The sequence below is a fragment of the Aristolochia californica genome, unplaced genomic scaffold (assembly GCF_029961685.1).
Source record: "Aristolochia californica isolate CCGP_79_NKW_82.1479 unplaced genomic scaffold, dmAriCali1.0.hap1 SCAF_11, whole genome shotgun sequence".
In the NCBI taxonomy this organism is placed as follows: domain Eukaryota; kingdom Viridiplantae; phylum Streptophyta; class Magnoliopsida; order Piperales; family Aristolochiaceae; genus Aristolochia; species Aristolochia californica.
Window position 1 is genome coordinate 30,134,703 of NW_027181782.1, and position 21,537 is coordinate 30,156,239.

General features: G+C 39.6%; 1 protein-coding gene across 4 annotated transcripts; it reads left to right on the forward strand.

Moving 5' to 3' along the window:
- Nucleotides 1-1,552: 1,552 nt before the first annotated feature.
- Nucleotides 1,553-21,469, forward strand: LOC137944740 (protein LAZ1-like). 4 transcript variants are annotated; one of them, XM_068790470.1, is made up of 10 exons: nucleotides 1,558-1,801; nucleotides 2,841-2,966; nucleotides 3,077-3,322; nucleotides 3,439-3,495; nucleotides 3,887-3,995; nucleotides 9,376-9,560; nucleotides 9,669-9,757; nucleotides 19,799-20,060; nucleotides 20,196-20,450; nucleotides 20,718-21,469. In XM_068790470.1, exons 3-10 carry the CDS (start codon nucleotides 3,173-3,175, stop codon nucleotides 21,069-21,071), a joined length of 1,461 nt encoding a protein of 486 aa, XP_068646571.1. In that variant the 5' UTR covers nucleotides 1,558-1,801; nucleotides 2,841-2,966; nucleotides 3,077-3,172; the 3' UTR covers nucleotides 21,072-21,469. The 4 variants fall into 4 exon arrangements, with proteins under 4 accessions (XP_068646574.1, XP_068646571.1, XP_068646572.1 ...); XM_068790471.1 differs by having other exon boundaries at nucleotides 2,887-2,966; XM_068790473.1 differs by lacking the exon at nucleotides 20,718-21,469 and having other exon boundaries at nucleotides 1,553-1,801; nucleotides 20,191-20,352.
- Nucleotides 21,470-21,537: the final 68 nt, after the last annotated feature.

Here is a 21,537-nt window from a genome sequence, read left to right on the forward strand (position 1 = left end):
TTTTTGGGAATATGTATCATAGGAAAAATATTTTTAGTTTTTCCTAGAATATAAATTTTTATCTAGGGGCACTAAGGAGGCCATAATAAATTATGGCCAGATTCAAAAATTACAAAACAAGCTAGACAACAATTGGAGTAAAAAATATTAATATTGGTACATTTTAATCCATTATTGAAATTCAATCCTGAACCTCCCCTATCATTATATTTTTTTAAAATGTATGCATAATTTTATATATAATTTATTCAAAGCCACCCCTACGTGCGAGATCATAAACAAGGAAAAAAAACTCTTTGTCCCTTCCTCATGGCTCTTAAATAAATTGAAAAGATATTTTAGTAGAAATACATTTCTAGAGACTATTACTGGTTTTTTCAATAAATGTTGAAAAGACATTTTTAATAGAAATATAAGGACCATTAGTGCCTCATATTTTTTCAAAATATTTTTCTAATTATAATTTTTTTTAAAATCATATAATTTTCCAAGTAAGATTTTCTTGCCAAGATGGGTTAGCAAACCATATAGAAAAATTTTGAATAAGTATTTGATAGTTGATGATATAATACTTTGAGCATGAGGCAATTTTCATAGTAATTTTGTGTTTGACATTTTATGTGATTAAAAATTTATCGATAAGTATAATAATATATTAGATTAATTATTAATTTTTATTTATTTTCTTAGAAAAGGCAATAAGAGGTCCATTTAACTTTCCTAAGAAAAATTTAAAATATTTCTTGTAATTTTCTAGTAAGTCTGTAATAGTAATAGGATTTTATTTAAAGAATTTATAGTTTTTATTTGGGTGATTATAAATTGATAGTGATATTTTATTTAATTTTGTTGTGTTTGATTATTGTATGGAGTTTATTTATAATGTTATGCAGTGTATGGAGTGTTTAGATTATTTTATGGAGTGAATAAACAATTTCATGAAGTGTTTATGGAATGTATAAACAATTTTATGAAGTGTTTATACAGGTATTATGTATATTGATTATGCCCAATTTTAAGTAGAGGTCATGCCGAATTTTATATAAGTATTATATATATAGATTATGCTCAATTTTAAGTAGAGGTTATGCTCAATCTTATACACATATTATATATAGAAGTTATGCCCAATTTTATGTAGAGGTCATGCCTAATTTTATGTAAAATGTATATATAATTTTATATACATTTTATTCGAAATATATTTTTTGAAAAGTTTTAAATGTATGTTGAGGCTCGAGCTTGACTTGAAGCTCGGTTCGAACTCGTTGGGCTCAAGCTCGATAACAATTTTAGGCTCGAGACGAGGCTCGGCTCGAAGCTCGGCTCAAAATATTTAAATCAAGCTCGACTTGAACATAAGCAGGTTCGGGCCCGGCTCGGCTCGATGCCACCCTTGCCCCTTTATTTCTTGAATAACATAGATGATTAATGCAGTCCCCGATGTGCCCTTGTTTGCTGGCCATGCTAGTAACAGAACCGTGTACATGAAAGTGGACTTGACATGGCATCGCATTTTGATTCCCTATAAACGCTTAGGATCAAGACTTTTGGAGCCGCAGAAGGGGAGTGTCGTGAAGAGACTTTCGCTTTTGAAAATTCCAGCACATGATTGAAACACCATCATCATCGTCTGTTTCTTGGTCCTGCATTTCTCTTCGAGCCCTTTCTAGCTCTTTTTGTTTTTCTCTCTCGCCCTTGGTCCGTTGGTCTTTCTCTTGGTTGGCTCTTTCACATAACTACTCTTCAGAAGCTGACATAAACACCAACGTTAGGTTTGGGGCTGTCCTCCCTCTGAAAGGTTTACTTTCTATTCTCTCCTGCCCTTGCTAATCATGTACGGAAGGTTTTTCTTTGTCTATTGATTGCCTGGACTTCTCTCTTTTTACTTATTATCATAGAAAACATTTGGAAATTTCTAATCCCCTTTTTCTTCGGGGCCTATTCTATGGTGGTCACTGTAAAGTAATTTCGCCGGGACAGGTGCCGCGACCGAATATGAGGTTTTGGGTTTCGAGGGATCGTGGTTGTAACTGCTATTGGATGTAGAAACCCCGTTATAATCCTCTAGTTTCGTTTGTTGAATCTTGGATGAGCTGCTTCTTTAGTTATTTTGGTTGCCTAGTGCTTTTGAATTTGTGCCATAGTGGCATTTGTTTCAATTTTGAACTGAAGTTCTACATCAGGCTTAAAAACTGGGAAAAGTTTCGACCGGTTGAATCTTTATTATCAAGTTTGGAAAGTATAATGGAGTTGATTTTAAGTCTACAGATTTGGAAAAAATCTAATGAGTATCTTCCATCCACCTATTGCTCTGTTAGTACTTATGAAGCTTTACTGTTGTGGAGTCGATATCGATGTTAGCAAAAAACTAATTATTGGAAGTCAAATTCCTGGTTAGAGTTGCTATTTTGTTTGTTTGGGTAGTGAAATTTCTTTGTAGTTGAAATGAAAAAAATGAAAAATAAATATTCTTTTTAAATTTAATAAAGTGCGTCTTGAGTTTTACATGTTCAGTTGTTTGGTTGGTTAACATTAAAAAAAAATGGTTGATCAATTTGTTTTACCTTTCTGACCTCTCGTTGTAAGATGGACTCCTGGAAAGGAGTATAGTCACGTCCATGAATGTATGTAGGTTAACATTAAAAAAAATTAAAATGGTTGATCAATTTGTTTTACCTTTCTGACCTCTTGATGTAAGATGGAATCCTGGAAAGGAGTATAGTCATGTCCATGAATGTATGTAACCATTGAAACATGACCTGTCGAGGTTTGAGTTTGTGTAAATAGCATTCATCTTGCTTATACTCTCATTCATTTGCATTGATAACTTTGGTCAGATTAATGATTGCTGTGCTTATGGATGGCTTTGCACATGGAGTCTAGCATTGTAGTTCAGTGGATATGATGACTACTTTATTCCTAGAACTATGAAGTGCATAACACCGTAATATTTTCTCCAGAAGGTATTTTGCCATGGCTATACAGTTTAGATATATCTTTTTTTTTCTCGATTTTTCGTCCGTCTTTATATAATAAAATGTCGATTTTGATCTTGAAAAAATTGTAAATGTAGGTGGACATGGTAAATTGGAGAAGATAATTTGGAAAGGTCGTCAACTGAAATTTCCTGTCAACAAATGATAGCTAGGGTGACCTATGGTTATGCCTGATGAGGACAGCTGGGCTTCTTTTCAACAAGGCTGTAAATTTATTCCCTCCCTCATGGGCAGCCATAATCGCTGGTGCATTTGTACTGATCACTATTTCACTATCTATGTACCTTCTGTTTGAGCACCTCTCTGGTTATAATAATCCCGAGGTATTTACCCATCCCTCTTTAGGGTTTACTTAAAAAAAAAAAAAAAAAGAAACACTCTCCTGAAAGTAATCTCTGCACAAAAAGCATGTAATATGTTGCCTGGAATTACTTTGCAGGAACAGAAGTTTCTCATTGGTGTTATTTTAATGGTTCCTTGTTATTCCATTGAATCAGTAAGTTGTTCTTACTACAGTTGCATAAAGAGATTTTAATGGGCTCCAAGTAATGTATGCACTTACTACAGTTGCATAAAGAGATGACCTTTGTGTTTGTATCTCGAAGAAAGCTGATTTCCCTTCTTTTATATATTTTGATTTTATTGTATGCTGTCCATTTTTTAAGCTTCATATCAAGCTCTGTCATGGCTATCTAACAAGTGCATACATTACTTGGAGCCCTTAACTGAAAGTTACATTTTTCTTGTCCCTTTCTCTCTCTATTACCATTGCTCTATGGGGAGTGGAAGGTCTTCCTTTTTTGTACAGAAACTAGATGATTTTCTTTGTATTATATGAATCGATTTGATGTTTATTCTGATGGTGAAACTCATTCTGGCCCTTATAGTTTGTCTCACTTATGAACCCATCAATTAGCGTCTTTTGTGAGATCCTACGTGACTGCTACGAGGCCTTTGCAATGTACTGCTTTGGAAGATACCTCATAGCCTGTTTGGGTAAGAGGTTTTGAACTATCTTGAAGGACTATAAATTTTTTTCTGTTCAGATCTTATCTATTATATACATTTGTTATTCTTTGGATGCATTTCTGTATTTTTTTTGTCTTTATTATCTTGAAGGTTATTTATTATGTGAAATTCTTTCTATGGTCTTCCCTCTTTCTAATTTTATTGACAAGCAGATATATTTCTTGTACCATTTTGCTTTAATTCTCTGTTTGCCGAAACTAAACAATTTTATTTGCTAAGTAGAGTACTTGAGTTGAAACTGTTCACTGAAATAGAGAAATCCAGTATTCTATTTATAACAAGGCAAGTTTCCAAACGGATAGTCCGACATTTCACTAAAAAAAGGCAAGAGCGACATGAGAGGCGATTTGCGCAAAAATCGAGAGGAGAGAAACGTTATGCAAAAGACACAGAAGATCCGACGGAAAGAAGTCATTTCACCGAGAAGACACAGAAGATCCGACCTAGAAAAATGTCACTCCAGACCCTTGGAAACCTTGGAGCTCCCCTCCGACGAGCCACCGGAACCTCCTACCGAAGGTTTCGACGCCAACTGGAAGACAATCTCCCAGCGAAAGAAGAAGAACCATCCTTTCCGTTTCAGTTACGGAAAGAACAAAGATACAGTGGAGAAAGCCGCCTGGAGCTTCGGACAGGTGATTCACATCTCCTCTGCTGTCGGATCGAAGATGTCCTTCATCTGTGTTCCGATGGAAGCCATTCAAGCTCCGTCCTTCAGTTCCAATGAGTCACGAACAAAGCTAATCGAACCCGTGAACTTTGGACACGGGATTCCATTTTCTTCCTGTCGATAAGCTCCTTTCAGGGACGAAGAGAGTGTCGTGTCGTCCATCGGCATTGCTCAACAGTAATCGCCAAGATCTATATTCCTGAGGCCACCAACTCGGGATTTGGCTGGAAGGAGTTCACAGAAGCCATCCAAAGCTTCTCTCTGGCGTAGACTCCGGCAGGGGGAGCCCCCAGCTCCAGCGGCAACACCCGAGCATCACCCCCCCCGCTTTATTTCCAAGCCCCACCGGAGACAAAACACCCCTCTGAGCCCACCTTTCCCTCCAATCAACCATCCCCTTCCTTCGAAACCCCCTAACCTAGCCGTTCAAAACCTCTTTTCAGACCACCATGTCCCAACACACCTTCTTCCCTCAGAAAATCCAAAACCCTCCCAACTTGCTCTATAAAGGGCGACAATCTTTGGCCCACTCTAACCTAGTCCACACCTCCCCCAGTATCGTCAAATCCAGCATCCTTCAAATGCTGACTGATGAGTTTCACCTCCCCTACACACCCAAAATTTCCTACCTTAACCCCCAATCCTGGCTTGTTCATTTTGAAATCCAGCAAGAGTCTTCTGCGGCCCTTGCTCTCACACCCCACACCCCCTTGGGCATCATTGGGATATCAGAATGGCTCCCCTCGACTCCTAGTCAATTTGGCCAAGGGGCAACATTCACCGGCCTCCCTACGGAACTATGGCACAATGAGGTTTTAACGAGCATCATCTCAGAGTTTGGTGCCATAATTGCTCTGGACCCTCTTACTGAACACTGGCATCGCCTTGATGAGGCCCGGATCCTCATCAATCCTATTCGTCCTTGCGAAGGACACTACTTCCAATGCATTATGGTGGATAATGCCTGATTCTGGATCCGCATTGAGTTGGTAGATATGGAAGACTTCATAAATGTGACCTCGAGTCTTGTAGCTAAATCTAGAGATTCTCCACAACCTGTCCGCACATTGAGCGTAGCAACCCCTGTCTCTTCTCCCCAGAAGATGCGTCCTAAACCAGCTATTCTTACAGTTGGCGTTGATACTATTCCAGCTACCTCCTTGATAGTCCCTCCTTCCAGCTTGCCATACCACCCACCACATATTTTATCCCTGATAGAATCTACCCCAACCCCCAAATACCTACAGTTGCCATTCACCCTCCCACTTTATACCCCGAAATAAAGTTACCTATAGTTGCCATTCACCCTCCTAAACCTACAGTTGCCTTCGTTTGCAACAGGATTGACACCATCTGTCGGCCTTTTCTCTGGAGAGGATCAGAGGACACCTTCAGATATCATTTGGTGAGTTGGAAGGATATTTGCATGCCCCGCAATCGGGGTGGTTTAACATCCGGCTTACGAAGGAGATGAACAATGCCCTTTTGCTCAAATGGATCTGGAACTTCAACATCAAGCATAATAGCCTATGGGGTGATATGGTCAGGTTTTATGTTCAACATTTGGGTGCCTAGTGGAGGGAGGATGGCGCTACTCGCCTTCTATCCCTGATATGGAAATCAATTCAAAAGCACCTCCCAATATTCAGAGATGCCACTTCCTTTCACACAGGCAATGAAAGGACCCTCCTCTTTTGGTCGGATGAATGGTGCGGCCCCCGCCCCGTCTCTGAGGACTTCCCGGGGCTCTCTAGGGTGGTGAGGGACCTCTCTTGCTCAGTGGCTGATTCTTGGAGAGATCGCTCATGGAGTCTCACGTTTCATTGGGGATTAAATGATGAGGAAACTTCGCCTTTTTGCTCTCTTCTCTCCAGACTCAGCAGCATTACTATTCGTGAGCTTGCAGTTGATAAACTGACATGGAAGCCTAGCATTAATGGCCGATTCACAGTTGCATCCGCCTACTCTCACATTTGAAAGCTAGATTACAGCATGCATGAGCACAAGGCAAACCTGACATGGAAGCTCTCAGTGCCTAGTAAAATCAAATTCTTCGTGTGGACGGCCATCAGGGAACAAATCTTCACCTCTGACAACCTCCATAAAAGAGGTTACACAACCCCCGATCGTACTTGTCCCCTTTGTGGTGTGTGCGAAGAGACAGTCCAGAATATTCTCTTATATTGTGATTTTTTGGATGAAGATATTCCAGAAGATTGGTCTCCAAATGGGGCTACATCAGGACCTTTCGGCACCTAGGAGATGGTTATGGGGATCCACCTTCCTAGGCTGGGCAAGATAATTCTCTTGGCATGCCTTCCGCATGTCCCATGGTGCCTATGGCTCGAGCGAAATAACCAGAGATTCAAATCCAAGGTTAGCACCCCGGATAATACAGCTTCTCAGGCAGTGAGCCTTATCTCGAGTTGGTTACATTCTAGGAAGGAGTTTGTTTCTCTATTGGGCGTTTCCCTTCGGGAAAATTGGGGTTTGATTGCGAATATGGCGGGCCCCTGTAGGAATCTGGTTATGGCCACTTGGGATCCTCCCCCTTACGACTGCATCAAACTCAATTTTGATGGTAGTGCTTTAGGCTGTCCTGGGCCGGCTGGAGCTGGTGGTGTTTTTAGAGACAGCAGTGGAGACCCTATTCTATCCTATGATGGGCCGGTGGGTATTGCTGATTCAAATACTGCTGAAGTGAGTGGTCTTCTATTCGGCCTCCAAATCTTTAAAGAGCGGCTTCATGGCAAACTGCTTATTGAAGGAGACTCAAAGACTGTCATCAGCTGGTGTTCAAAAGATAGCTCCCCCCCTTGGCGCCACTGGCCAATCACTGATTGTATTGCTGACATTGTGTTATCCATTCATTGTAATTGGAACCTTGTTCCTAGATCAGCCAATTCTTTGGCTGATAAATTGGCAAATTTCAAAACCTTCCAGCAATCTCTCATTGTTTGGGAAGGCTTCCCCTCTTGTAATCTGCTCGTTTGAGCTCTCTTAATAAAATTCAGTATCATTTCAAAAAAAAAAAAAAAAAAAGGCAAGTTTTCAGAATTGGATTTTCAGAACTGCTCCAATATTTCACTGATTTTAATTCAATTTATTCTTATTCCATCTTGTGCAGATTCTGCATTACTATTTGTGCTCTTATTTAAACCAAATCGTTAGTTTATTATTTAAAATGTTAATCTGGTTATACTGTAGGACTTTATGACTGAAAAGGAAAGAGAAAAAACATGAAGAGAAGTGTTGACTCAGAGAAGAGTGTTTTGTTGAAGGATTAAAGAGAAGCAGTGGAGAAGAAGAAAAGAAAAAAATGTTAGAGAGGTCAAAGTAGGATGGGTGAGAGAAAGAAGTGAGGGTAGGTTTTTTAGGGTGATTACTTGATCCCCTGTCATGTGTCTACGTCATGATAACATTTGGTGTCTTTCAATTTAAAGGCTTTGAGTCTTGGGGTTTTCCCAAATTAAGGATTTTAAGTTTCAGTTAATTTCAAAAGAGGACATAAATATGGCTTATTTCCAAATGATAAATAAGATTTGAAGTTTTTAGTTTAAAGAAGAGTCCTGTTGTAAATTGCTAAAGGAGTTAAAAAAATCTAAGGAGGAAATGAAATGACAATAAGCCTTCCTATAAGATCATAATTTTGAAAATTAAGAAAATTACTTCATTTCAAAATCTTTGATCTAGTAAGCAAAATTTTTATTCATAAGCTGAAGTGTGTCTTGTATCTTTTTATATTGTACAATTTACCTTTTAGTGTTTACACTTTAAAACGTACACCTAATCTTGGCTGCAAAGTTAACAGTTCTGTCAGGATTTGCCGTCTTTTCAAAATGGTCCACAGTTTTCTTCTCTTCTGAAATCATTGAAAGTCAAGCCCTCGGAGGTTCCTAGTATCTTGTACAAAGATGCCCTGAACTGAATACAAATCCAACAATTTAAGTAAACTTAATTTTATGACAAAATTTGGCATCAAGCAATACTTTTTTATAATATAGAATATTATCTTCAAGCAAGAAGGTATTGTAATTTTCAGTGGAAATAATTCCGTATGGATTAATATTAGGAAAAATCATATCATTATAGGAGGAAAAGGACCTCCTAATTCCATGTAGTCATTTAGGACTCAATTTTAACATAATAACATAATAGGATATCTGCCTCATGAAGCCCATTTTGTGTGCCATTTGGCTTTGCATCCTTGTTATGTTATTCATGTCTTAGGCCTATTGTCCATGTGAGAGAGAGGGAGGGGGTGCATACTGTTTGTAACCCATTTAAACCTGAATGTAAGGGGGAGTGCTAGTGGGAATAGTCCACATGGATTAATATTAGGAAAAGTCATTTTGTTATTAGTTAGAAAACGACCTCCTAACTTCAGCTAGCCATTCTGGGATAGACCTGGACCCTACTGTAAGAATTATTATCATCATTAGGGGCTATCACCGCACAAAGTATTACTCTTGTCAAGAAAATACCATACCCTATCTTTATCACTTCTTCTATATCTGATTTCTCATACTTCCATATGTTGTTCTTATTCTTATTATTTTAACCTTCTTGTTCTAATTGTTGACATTATTATCCTCATTATTATATAGTCCTAACTAAATTCTTTTCATTTCCGAGTTGATCCTTTGCATGTTTTGAGATTTCCTTTACACTGTTCAGGTGGTGAAAAGAGGACAATTGACTTCTTGAAGAGGCAAGGTCGTTTGAGTTCTAAAACACCTTTATTACAACATGGTTCAGATAAGGGGATTGTAAAACATCCATTCCCAATGAATTATGTCTTCAAACCATGGAGACTTGGACAATGGTTTTATCAAGTTGTCAAGTTTGGGATAGTTCAATATGTATGTTTGTGCAATTGTTATGTCCTTTTTCCCTGCTGTTTGTGGCTCTTTAGAATCACGTGTCACTTACATAGAAACTAAGACTTCCTTTTTCTTTTTTCTCTGTAGATGATAATAAAGACCTTTACTGCTCTTTCAGCGCTGGTACTACAAGCCTTAGGTGTGTACTGTGAAGGAGAATTTAAACTGAAGTGCGGGTATGGTTGGTGGTCAACAGTTCTAAGTTCATAAAATTATGTGTATGCTTGGTGTTTGATTAATTGTTTTTATTTGACTTCTGTGCTTTCAGAACAGTTATATGTTGTATGGTGGTACTTTGTTCCTTGAATAGCCTAGATAGATGTAATTTGTTTTCTGTCAAATTTCCTGGCTCTTAAGGGTTGGTCTTTTTTTTATACATCTGCCACTTACAAATGCAGATAAAAATCCTAGGTATGCATTTGACTTTTTTAAGCATCCTCTTCAAGAAAGGTATTGGATGTAGACCTCCTTGGAAGGTCCCTCTAGGTCTGCATTTGATTTGGTACCTGCTCTGGCTCAATGGTCACATGGGGGGTTTTCTAGAGTGAGGTCTTGGGTTCAGTCTCACCACTCGTAAAGGGTCTTTGTGCATGTGTTGTCAACATTAAAAAAAAGATTTTAACAATAGAAATATTATTCAGCCATGACTTTTTGTACAATCCTAGTAGCAAATATAGGAAGTGTCCTCAATCCTGACTATTAGGTCTACCAGCTACATCGTTGGCTCCTTCCAATCTGAAATTCACACCTTTCTTTTCTGTTAGTCGCTTTTGCTACAATACTACTTGCTCACATTTTCACAGCTCCACCAATCAATCTGTACTAGCAGATCCAATTCTCCAGCCAATTCAAGTGATAACTCTCATGTCTCCCCTGCTCTCCTGATTGACTGTTAGTCGTAAAAAGTAGAGAGAAACCTAGAAGAGAGAAGAGTCTTTTAGGTTTCTGAAATTTTTTGTTAGAGGTTCATCTCTTAACGTGCTTGTCATGAGTTAAGTCAGAACTTACAGTTAATGATGTAAACCACCTTTCTTAAGTGTTTTTTTTTTTGGAAAGTAGTATACAATTTAAGTCATGCGTGGGTGGCATAACTAAAATAGTTTTGACTCTAAATTACTTATCATATGACAATCCCCCTCAAGCTAGAGTATTAAAATAAATCCTTTTTTTTTAAAGGAGTGCATTTTATTAATCCTGAAGGCAAAAAACAAACAGTCTTCAAAGGGGGGGAACTTTCTGTGAGGGATTGGAGGTGATCCCCTCTTTAGCAAAATAGTTACTGGAGCAATTAGCTGACATTATGACCTTGAGTCCAAGAACAAACAAAGGACCAAAGGTCCTGGATTTAAAAAAAAAAAAAAACATGGATGCCAATGTAGGTCTTTGTTTCCCAAACACCAACTGATGACAACCGAAGAGTCGCCTTCCACATGGAGTGTGCCTAGGAAGCCGTCTCTGAAAATCCTCAGCCAATGTTTCAAAGATTATAGCTCAGCAAAAGTAGAATCAGCCATACCAAGAGGCCCTGCATGGTAGGCAAGAATGACACCAGAGGAATCATGAAAAACACCTCCAAAGTCGTCTGGGCGCGGGTTGCGTAAGGAAGAGCTATCGAAGTTTAGCTTAATAGTGCCCTCGCTGGGAGGAAACCACTCACCAATGGCAGTGGGCTATGCAAGGAGAGGCCAGCAATAGAGGACCAACTGCACCTCAGAGAGCTGCCACTGATATCGTGGAAGGCATCTATATGGAGCCAGGAAATGATGCATACAAGAATCCTATTGGTAGTGACAGACCAAATAGTGGCTTTTCGATTGAAAACCCTTTGATTCCTCTCGAACCATAAGCCCCCAAGAATTGAAAGCTAAGTCTTCCTCATGCTTTTGCAGAGAGAAGGAAAAGACACGCCCAGGCAGAGATCAACGAGGCTGGAAAAGGTCATGGGAGTGCAGATTGGCAACTCGAACATGTTGAAGAAGTAGCTCCAAATCTGCTAGGAATAGGGGCAGTGAACTAAACTGTAGCTTTCGTCCACCAGCCCACATAGCTCGTAGGACAGGGAGGTTAGAGAGGAATCTTGTTTGAATAAATTATCTTTGTAGAGAATTTTTCCAGAATTGCACTCTAGACAAAGTAACTTTGTATTGTAATGGCCAGATAAGGACCAAGCTCTCCCGACTCTAGTTGAGGCAGAGGCCAAGGTAGGATTAGTAGCAGATTGTAGCTTGACAATACCGTGAAGGTGTCATTTGACACCGGGTTGTAGATCAATTTGTTCACTTGGGAAGGGTTTAAGTACGGGTTGTATCTTCTTGAGCAAGCTGCTGATTTCAATGGCTTCAAGGTCATTTAATTGCCTTGAGAAGAGATTGGTCTAGATGATGTTTTGAAGGTCTGCTATTCCCAATCACCTCAGCAAGGGTGAGTCTCTAGTTGATTGCCAAAAGAAAGAGATGAGGGAATAGGAGCTGTGGGGGGGGGGGGGGGGGGGGGGGGGTGTTGATTCTGGCCGTCCACAGTTTAAGACCACTCCCGGCGGCAATGTGGACATTAGACCTGACATGTTGGAAGGTGTAGGAGATGAATCGGCGGACAGGGGAGGGCCAGCTAGTTGTCTTGAAAGTGCCAATTCACTTTGTTGATTGTTTTCTCGAAGTCTAGCTTCAACATTATCATAGATCTTACTCCATTTTTGAAGGAATCAATGGTCTCATGAACAACCACAACCGTATGCAGAATGATGCTTCCTTTGATGAATGAGCTCTACTCCTTATTGATGATGTGAAGCAAATTGGCTTCAGCCTATTTGCTAGAATTCTAGCAATGATCTTGTATGCTCCAGAAATCAAACTACTCAACGTGAAGTCCGAATGGAATTAAAGCAATTAATAGGGCGCCCAGATTTCGGTATGAGATCTCACTTCTGTAAAAGTCCTCCATCATTGCTTGAACATCCTTGGCTATGAAAGGCTATGCAGCTTTGAAGAACTCCCCGTTGAATCCGTCTGGACCTGGGGCTTTATTAAGGGGCATAAGCATGACTACTTTCTAAATTTCTTTGTGGGCTGGGTTGCTCATTTGCTGCCGGGAGAGAGTCTTCATAGGAAAGTGATGAAAGGTCTGATAGCACTTTCTTCCATATTGAAGTTTGCATAAAATCACAGAATTTTGTCAGTAATTGTGGATCTATTAGATGTCAACCCATCACCAACGTGGAGGGTATTGATTCTGTTAGACCGCTGGCAGTCTGAGGCAATTGACTGAAAGAATCGGGTATTGGTCCCCTTGTTTCAACCACTTGTATTGGGTGCGCTCCTTCCAAAATATTCTCTTCGATTAATTAAATTCTGGAGCATGGATGAGGCTGTTTAGGCCTAAAAATTCAGATGAGGTGAAAAGGACCAGCAGGTCGAGAGCCTTGGTTTGGATTCGCAAGGCGTCTTTTTTGGGCGGACAAGGAGGCATTGTTGATTTTGGAGCAAGCTTGCAGCTTGTTGTTCAGACACTTGAGTTTCATGGCCACTACACCTCTAGTGGGCCCATTGATCCTGGCTTCATTCCACCAATTTTCCATGAGGCAACAACAGTCTTTATTCTTGAGCTAGTAGTTTTCAAAACGAAAATGTTTTCGTCCCCAGTGGCTGGTTTTAGTGTTAAGTTGGATTGGCCAATTGTTAGAAACTGCTTTCCCAAGAACTAATCCCATAACATTATTATATATTTGCATCCAACTATTGGTAGTGAGGAATCTATCAAAGCGGTAGTAAAGGTAGAGATTTCTTCCAACTCAAAAGGTCCAATGAAGTCACAAAAGCTTCACATTGAGGAATTAATTCTTTTTGAAAGGGAAGACTTCTAATTATAGAATTTGGTTGTGTTGAAGTTGCAAACAAGGAGCAAAGGATCACTCCCATTGTTAATTGACGAAGGGAGCTCATCCCAAAATTCGGACTCACCTATAGGTGGAGGGACTATATGTCCCACCAAGACTTGCGAGATGCCAGCTTCCAGATCCCTAAATCTGATGCAAATCAAGAATTTCCTTGGTCTTGAAGATCCAGAATTGCCTTGTCCTAGACGATGAAGATGCCCTTAGCAAAATCACAAGCAGGGAGAGCCAGCCACTCTGTTGGGGAATTAGCATAGATGTCCCTGCCAACAGAATTGAACATAGATTGCATTTTGGTTTACTAGAGAACAGTTAATTGAGCTTTTTTGCTTCTAGCAAAGCACAACTTGCAGACTATTTCTTCGGCATGTCCGCTCTAGAGTTCCAGGATATAATAATCATTTCTTAGACTAATTCTTTTTCTTAACTCTGTTTCCTTCATCTTGGCTCATTTTCATTTTGAGACGGTTGGCTAGGTCCATCATCTTTTTTTTTTTTTTTTTTTTTTTTTTTGAATGAAATGAGACTTTATTAAGAGAACAAAGAAGGAGCCAACTCCTGACAACAAGAGATTGCAAGGAGGCTCCTTGCTTGGCTAAAGCATCAGCCACAAAATTTGCTGATCTCGGAATGAGAGACCAAAAATAATAAAAAAGATTGACAATATCCAAAATTTCAAAAAAGGCATCCCAATGGCGCCACGGAGGTGAGGAGGCATTCTCGCACCAGTCCATCACCACCTTAGAGTCTCCCTCGATTAAGATCGGCCCGGAGCAATGATCACGAAAAACACGAAGCCTATTAAGAAGAGTTTGAAGCTCAGCCGTCGTGGAGTCCGCAATACTGAGAGGCGCAGAGAAGGTGACGATCTGGTTCCCAAGCGAATCACGAACCACGCCACCGAAACTGGCTAAGACAGGGTTACCGAGAGAGGATCCGTCAAAATTCAACTTAAGGACTCCAGCAGGAGGCTAGGTCCATCATTTTGTTCTATGTTTACTTGTCATACTTGTATTTTTGGTTTTGGATAAGGTGTTTTCCTCCTTATTCTTGCCTCCCCGAGTTAAAGAGGAATCATTTGTCTCTGTGTATGCTTGGTTCGCTGAACTAAGTCTTTTGTGGCTATTGAATTTCAAAGTTGTCAGTTTTAGTTTTGTCAAAGTCATCGTTTGCCATACTTTTGAGGGATAAATTCATGAGCCAAGCCTTTTGGTTGGCGGTTAGTTAGTGAAAAGTCAAAATGGGATGAAGATTCATCACTTTTAGATGGTCTGGTTGCCATTGGCCAACGAGAGTGGACGGCATATGATTAGCTGCCGAGAATTGTGTTCCAAGTATAGGTTGATTATTTTCTGTTTGGCGTAGGCGTGCAGAAAGACAGAGAAGGCTGTGAAAGGGGTGCAGTGAGGGGGGTTTACCTGTTTGAGGTGTATCGTTCTCCCCTACCTCAGCAAAACTCGTGTTCGTTGGTGAAGTGGAGTCTGGTTCAATTGGATGACCATGTTTAGAAGGGTTAGTTGAAGCAGAATCTAGGTTAGGAGTTGTGCGATGGCCGACCATTGTTGTTCGAAATCTCGGATCTCCAGCAATCAAACTTTGCTTATTACATGAAGTCAAAAATTCTTTTTTTTTTCAAGGGCTTTCTTAAAGATATCCCCCAATTGATCTTCAAACTTCACATATGGGTTAGAGATCCACTTATAAGTACTTCTTCAATAAGTGACAATCAACTTCGATATGTTTAGTCCTTTAATTAAAGTCCAGATTGCTAGCAATATATTGCAGCCTGTGTTGATCAAGTTTTATCTACTTAAATCTAAACTTGACTTTACCCACAATAAGCTCATAGGTATTTGAGCCATAGCTCAATGCTCTACCTTTGCAAGAGATCTTGCTAAAACTTATTTCTTACTCCTCCATGTTAGTTGCCATTGGTAGATTGTTCCCTATTATCCACCTAGTCATCACCAATTAATCGTCTGACTCCTATTCTTCTGTTAGGAGTTCAGGCAGAACCTTATCTACGTATTCAAATCTCTTCTTAGCCCCTATTTATGTATGAAAAAATCTTGACAACAATAGTAGTTTTTTTATTTAACTTCACATTAAAATTCTGAATACATGTATCATCCTTGACTTTTTAATTACCTGAGTTCACATTGGGAGTGATAAGTTCCAAATTATTATTTATCTTTTCTGCCTTTCCCTGCCTCTGTTTGCCAACAATTGGATAAGATGAAGAAGTGTTTTCTTTGGAGAGGAACCGGTTCAGATTTCAAGTATTATTTGGTCAGTTGAGAGGATGTTTGCCTCTCAAAGTCCCTTGGTGGCCTCGGGATCTGCCTTACCAAAGACATGAACTGTGCCCTGCTCCTAAAATGGATTTGGAGATTCAACTCGACCATTCCAAACCTCTGGAAAGATATGGTGCAAGCCAAACTCGGCATCTCCTCGAAATGGTGGATCGAGAGGGGGGGAATAGTAGGCGTTTCGTTTATCTTCTATCTGGAGATCTCTCTATCTCCTCCCGATTTTCTCTTCGGCAATCCAGTATTATGTGGGTAATGGCCAATCTATTAGATTTAGGGAAGATTGGTGGTCGGGAGATATGCCTCTTAAGAACTCTTTTCCAAACCTCTTTAGAATATCCAAGATTAGAAGGATTTCAGTTGTTGAAGCTGCTAGTAATGGGGGCTGGAACATTCACCTTCGCTGGGGTTTATCGGACTTGGAAGCTCTGGAAGCCAGTCGCCTTTTGGAAGCCATTCAACCGACCAAAATTTAGGCTAGAAGATCTGATAAGTTAATTTGGTGGCATGATAAAAGTGGTTCCTTTTTGGTATCCTCTGCATATCTCGCAATTCGAGGATGGCTTACTCACAGCTCTGGGCATTCGGTGGATTTCACCTGGCATATCAGCGCCCCACCAATAGTAAAGTTCCTCATTTGGAGTGTTTGCCTCAACAAAATTTTCACAGCTGACAATCTCAGGAAGCGTGACCAACTTGGGGTGGACACCATTTGTCCTTTTTGCCAATTCGCCTAGGAATTAGTCAGCTACCTGCTCCTCTTATGTCCTTTCTCTTGGGGGATTTGGATGTCGATTCTCAGCCGAATTGGGTTCCAGTTCTGCTTTCCTGCGGATCTTCCCGCAGCCTATTGGATGCTTTCAGGGACCACGTCCCCAGTCATGGGAGAATGATGTTTTCGGCTTTCATTCCTTAGGATCTTTGGATAGAGCGAAATCAAAGAAGATTCAATGCCAAGTTTGAATCCCAAGAAAGAGTCGCTGAAATTATTTCAAGAAATATTGCTACATGGCTCCACTATAGGAAAACATTGCCCCCCTTCTCAGGATCTTCCATCAGAGACAATTGGAGTTGTCTTGCTCAGCTCCATACATCTTCAAAGCCCCTAGTTGTTCTTGAGGTGACCCCGCCTCCGGCCAGTGTCCTTAAGTTAAACTTTGATAGCTCCTCTCTCGGCAACCCTGGGTTAGCAGGATTTGGCAGAGTTGTTCGTGACTATCTAGGGAACCAGATCGTCTCCTTCGTAGGCCCTCTTGGTATCGAGGACTCCACAAAGGCCGAGCTACACAGCCTCCTTAATGGGCTCCGTATTTTCAGCGATTACTGCAGTAGCCCCATTCTTATCGAGCGAGATTCTAAGGTGGTAATCGGTTGGTGTGAGTAATCCTTAGTGCCACCATGGCGTCATTGGGACACTTGTTTTTATATTATGGAAATTGTCAGCCTGTTTAATTGTTTTTGGTCTCACATCCTGAGATCAGCAAATTCTGTGGCTGATAGTTTGGCCAAACATGGAGCTTCCTTGCAATCTCTTGTTGTTAGAGGTTAGCTCCCCCTTTTTTGTTTCCTTTGGTTCTTTCTTTTAATAAAATCATCTTTCATAATAAAAAAAAAAACCCTACTGGTTGCCAATCAGCACCAGAAAACCCTAGCTCCCAACATAGATTTTACAATTTATGCCCTACACATTAAGGACATCAGAATGAAATGTATTTAAAACAGTACCTAACACCTTATGCAGAGAGAGATCTGCATACACAAAATTTAGTTAAACTAACACCTTAGTTAAGTGTCAAACTAATGAAATCCATAAAATAGTGCACTTAAACTGTAGAGCAGATACAAGTCTCTCTTAAACTCTTACCAAATTAAGACCTATGTAGAATAGACCGCAAGACAACCCTTTAACAGACACATGTACCCTTAAATGGCGTCTTGGACTCAATCAGCCATCAGCTAATTGGTCGATGCATCAAAAAGAAAGAAAAAGTCACCTCTATACCCTCACACAGACAAAGGCTGAACCTTCCATGTTTAAAAAGAAAAAGCCAAATCTTGCCCACTTCAATCACTGCATGAGATGAAAAAAGATACAAATAAGGAAAAAGAAATGAAAAACCCTTACTTGGTTGGCTCCATTTCTGCAAGAAGAAGAGAAAAATCGAGAATAGAGACGAGCCTTTTAGGTTTGCTCAAAATTCTGTTACAGACGCAACATTGACCTCTTTTTTTTTTTTATTGAGTTAAAACAAAACTTACAATATTTCACTAAAATATCCTTATCTTTTATTGAGTTAAAAATATCCTTCTCAGCTTGTTATCAATTGGTGTAAAAACAAGACCCTCCCCCCGCACCCCTGGTGGATATGTCATTTGTTTTTCGAGGCTATGGACCTTGCTTCTGTTGTAATTTCTTGGCTTCATGTTTTGCAATCAGCCAATAGCTTGGCTGACTCGCTTGCTACTTGGGAGGGAGTGTCTCTCTAATCCCTCATTGTTAGGGATGCTCTCCCCCAGGGCCTTGTACTTCCTTTGGCTTCTTGCCTTAATAAAGCACCCCATTTTCAAAAAAAAAAAAGGTATAGCATTTAAGTTGTTAAAGTTGGGCTGGTTCCTTCCAAAGTTACTAGTTGAACTTAGGAGGCCTCTTCTCAACTAACACGTATAGGATATTTTCAAGGTCAAACCAGTATAAGACTATTTTCCTGCACAACAATTCTCCCTCTCATTCAACTAGCCTAAGACATGGAAAATGTACAACTGTAGTTTGTTGAGCTTCTTTAAACCACCTGTGTAAATTTTGTGTAAATAACTCATTAAAATATCTTTGACTGGAAATAAGTCAATACTAGATGCAAAGGGGAGAGGGGATCTTAACCTGACGAGTACTTATATTACTGATGTAGCTTCTGGTGATTGCAATCTCACTTCTTTCTTGGAGTAGTTGAGTCATGTTACCTTATAGGCAAGTCGTCTAGTGTCAATTTTAATGGCAACTGCTTAGGTTATCCTGTTCTTGTTGAAGATGTTGGTTTCATTGTTTTGGGACTCTTTCAGGTATTATCCATCATGTTTACTTGGTACTTTTTAAAGGGGGCTAAAAGAATGAGAGCCCAGATGACAACTCCATTATGCGCCTCTTTAAAGAGGGAGTTAGCTGTTCTCATCAGCTGGTTTTCAGGAATGGAATCTTTCCTAGGCCACTTATAGCAATACTTAGATGAAATAGAAGACAAGCGGATCTTGGAGCATTACCACACTCCATGTCCCCAGAAGTGCTCACAGCTTAGCTGAATTTTTTATTACAATCAGAGCTTCTTGTCAACATCATGTTGTGGGAAATGCCTTTCTGCAAATTAATTTCTGGTTTAGTATCATATTTGTTTTTCATGTTCTGAGCTCTTAATGTGGTGTGTATAGAAGGAGCTGTCATTCCCCCTCTTCTTATTATAGTATATTTTTCATCATATTAAAGAAAGTTATATATATATATATATATATACAGGACTATGCTTGTTAGAAATCTTTATTATTTGATTGTGGTCAGATTTCATAGCGTCACTAAGTACTGTCTAGGGATGTGCTTTTGTTTATATGTTTTTGAGTTCTCACTCCTTGGTTCTGTGAAGAATTGTAAATTATCATGATTATTTCAATTTTTTTGCATAGAAGAAGATAACAAGAGAAGAAGTCTTTCAAGAAAAATGACTGGCAGCAAAAAGTGGGAAGTCAAGATATTTTTATAAATAGAAAGCTACGGTTAAAGGGTGAAAAAATTTCAATGCTATAAGTTTATATCCTAACGATTATTATCTTTCTCAAACTCCCGTAATAGAGTGAGAAGGCTAACTATTCCTTTTCTGTAAATTTGATCTGAAATATATCCATGCAACAAATTTTGTACTTGAAATTTTACTGCTCAAATACTTCTCAAAGGGTACATTATGAATATGATTTGAGTGGATTAACCTCTAGGCTAAGGTAACTGATTTTGGTTGTTTACTTGGGTAAACTTGCAGGTATCCATACTTGGCAGTAGTTCTTAACTTCAGTCAGTCTTGGGCTTTGTATTGCCTGGTACAGTTCTATAATGCTACGAAGGATGAATTAGCACATATAAAGCCATTGGCAAAATTCCTTACATTTAAGTCAATAGTCTTTTTAACATGGTGGCAAGGTGTGGCTATTGCCATTCTCGTTGCCTTGGGTTTATTCAAGAGCCCTATAGCTGAAGCGTTGCAGTTCAAATCTAGTATTCAGGACTTCATCATTTGTATTGAGGTATTTCACTTTTTTTACAATCTTTCTTATCCACCCTACCTCAGTGCTAAGCATCTGGTGCTTTTGCACCAATTTTCTATATTCTAAGAAATTATTGTAGTTTTCTAACGTATCTATATGTTCTCTCCAGCACAGATGTGTGTTGCTTCTATTGTTCACCTCTATGTCTTCCCTGCCAAACCTTATGCCTTAATGCGTGAAAGGGTTTCTGGAAATGTAGCAGTATTAGGGGACTATGCTTCTGTTGACTGCCCTCTGGACCCTGACGAAGTAAGGGATAGTGAGAGGCCTACAAAATTAAGAATGCCCCAGCAGGAAAATATTGATGTCAAGTCTGCAACTGCCATTGGTGAAAGCGTTCGTGATGTCTTTGTTGGTGGTAGTGGATATGTAAGTTGGTTTCCTTTCTTCCCTTTGCTTCCTTTTGTTTTAAAAAATAAAATAAAATTGTACGAGCTTTGTTTATGGCCCAAAGAATCTGAATAAAGTAGCACAGCTTTTGTTGTGGATCAGTCAATAAATAGGGAAAGAACACATGTTTGTGCTATCCTACGAAATTGTTATGTTGTTGTTTATGTATCAGATCTTTACCAATATCAAAGATCTCGATACTTGTGTTTTGGCAATAGTGACTTACAGGCGAAACTCTTTTTGTAGATTGTGAAGGACGTCAAGTTTACGGTGACCCAAGCAGTTGAACCGATGGAGAAAGGTATTACACGGATCAACCAAAAGCTTCACAAGATCTCGGAAAACATAAAGAGGCATGAGAAGGAGAAGAGGAGAACCAAAGACGATATCTGTATTAATTCATCTTCACCTAGGAAAGTGATTCGTGGAATTGATGACCCTCTCTTGAATGGAAGTGTGAGTGACAGTGGAGTGGCAAGGAGAAAACACCACCGCCGGCGGGAATCAGGATATAACAGTGCAGAGAGTGGAGGGGAAAGCTGTGACCCGAGTTACAGTAGCTTTCAAATTCGAGGACATAGATGGATTACGAAGGATTGACTGGTCAGGGAACCCGTGAAAGAAATTAAGATGGAGTATTGCAGTAAATTGGACATGTTTGTAATGATTTCTCCAGAAGCTGGTTTTGCCTGATACCATTGCTTGCGGAGTGAACTTGTTTTGTGCAGAGCACAACTGTAAATAGGTTGCTCTGTTGTTATTGAAGCTTTCCTGTTGATTGATGCCAGGTAAAATTGCCTACTATAGTTTTTGTTTCTACCATGTATAGAAAATCAACCTCCAAGGCAACCTCAGTTAGATGAGCAACCTCCCATGTTGTCTTTATTCTCTAAGTGTGCCTCATTACTGACTAGAAAATCCTGGGAAAAGTCATGAAAGGGATTCAAATTGTTGTCAACCTTTTTGGCCAGTTGATAACTCGTTTAGAATTTTGTTGATTTATGGAGCTCATTTGTTAGTCAGATGCGTGGTCGTTCATCACAAAATTAAAGAGCCAAGGGATTTG

Coding starts and splice junctions, on each gene's coding strand:
- LOC137944740 (XM_068790470.1), top strand. CDS start 3,173: ATGAGGACAGCTGGGCTTCTTTTCAACAAGGCTGTAAATTTATTCCCT. Junction 3,323..3,438: donor CTGGTTATAATAATCCCGAG/GTATTTACCCAT, acceptor ATTACTTTGCAG/GAACAGAAGTTTCTCATTGG. Junction 9,561..9,668: donor AGTTTGGGATAGTTCAATAT/GTATGTTTGTGC, acceptor TTTTCTCTGTAG/ATGATAATAAAGACCTTTAC.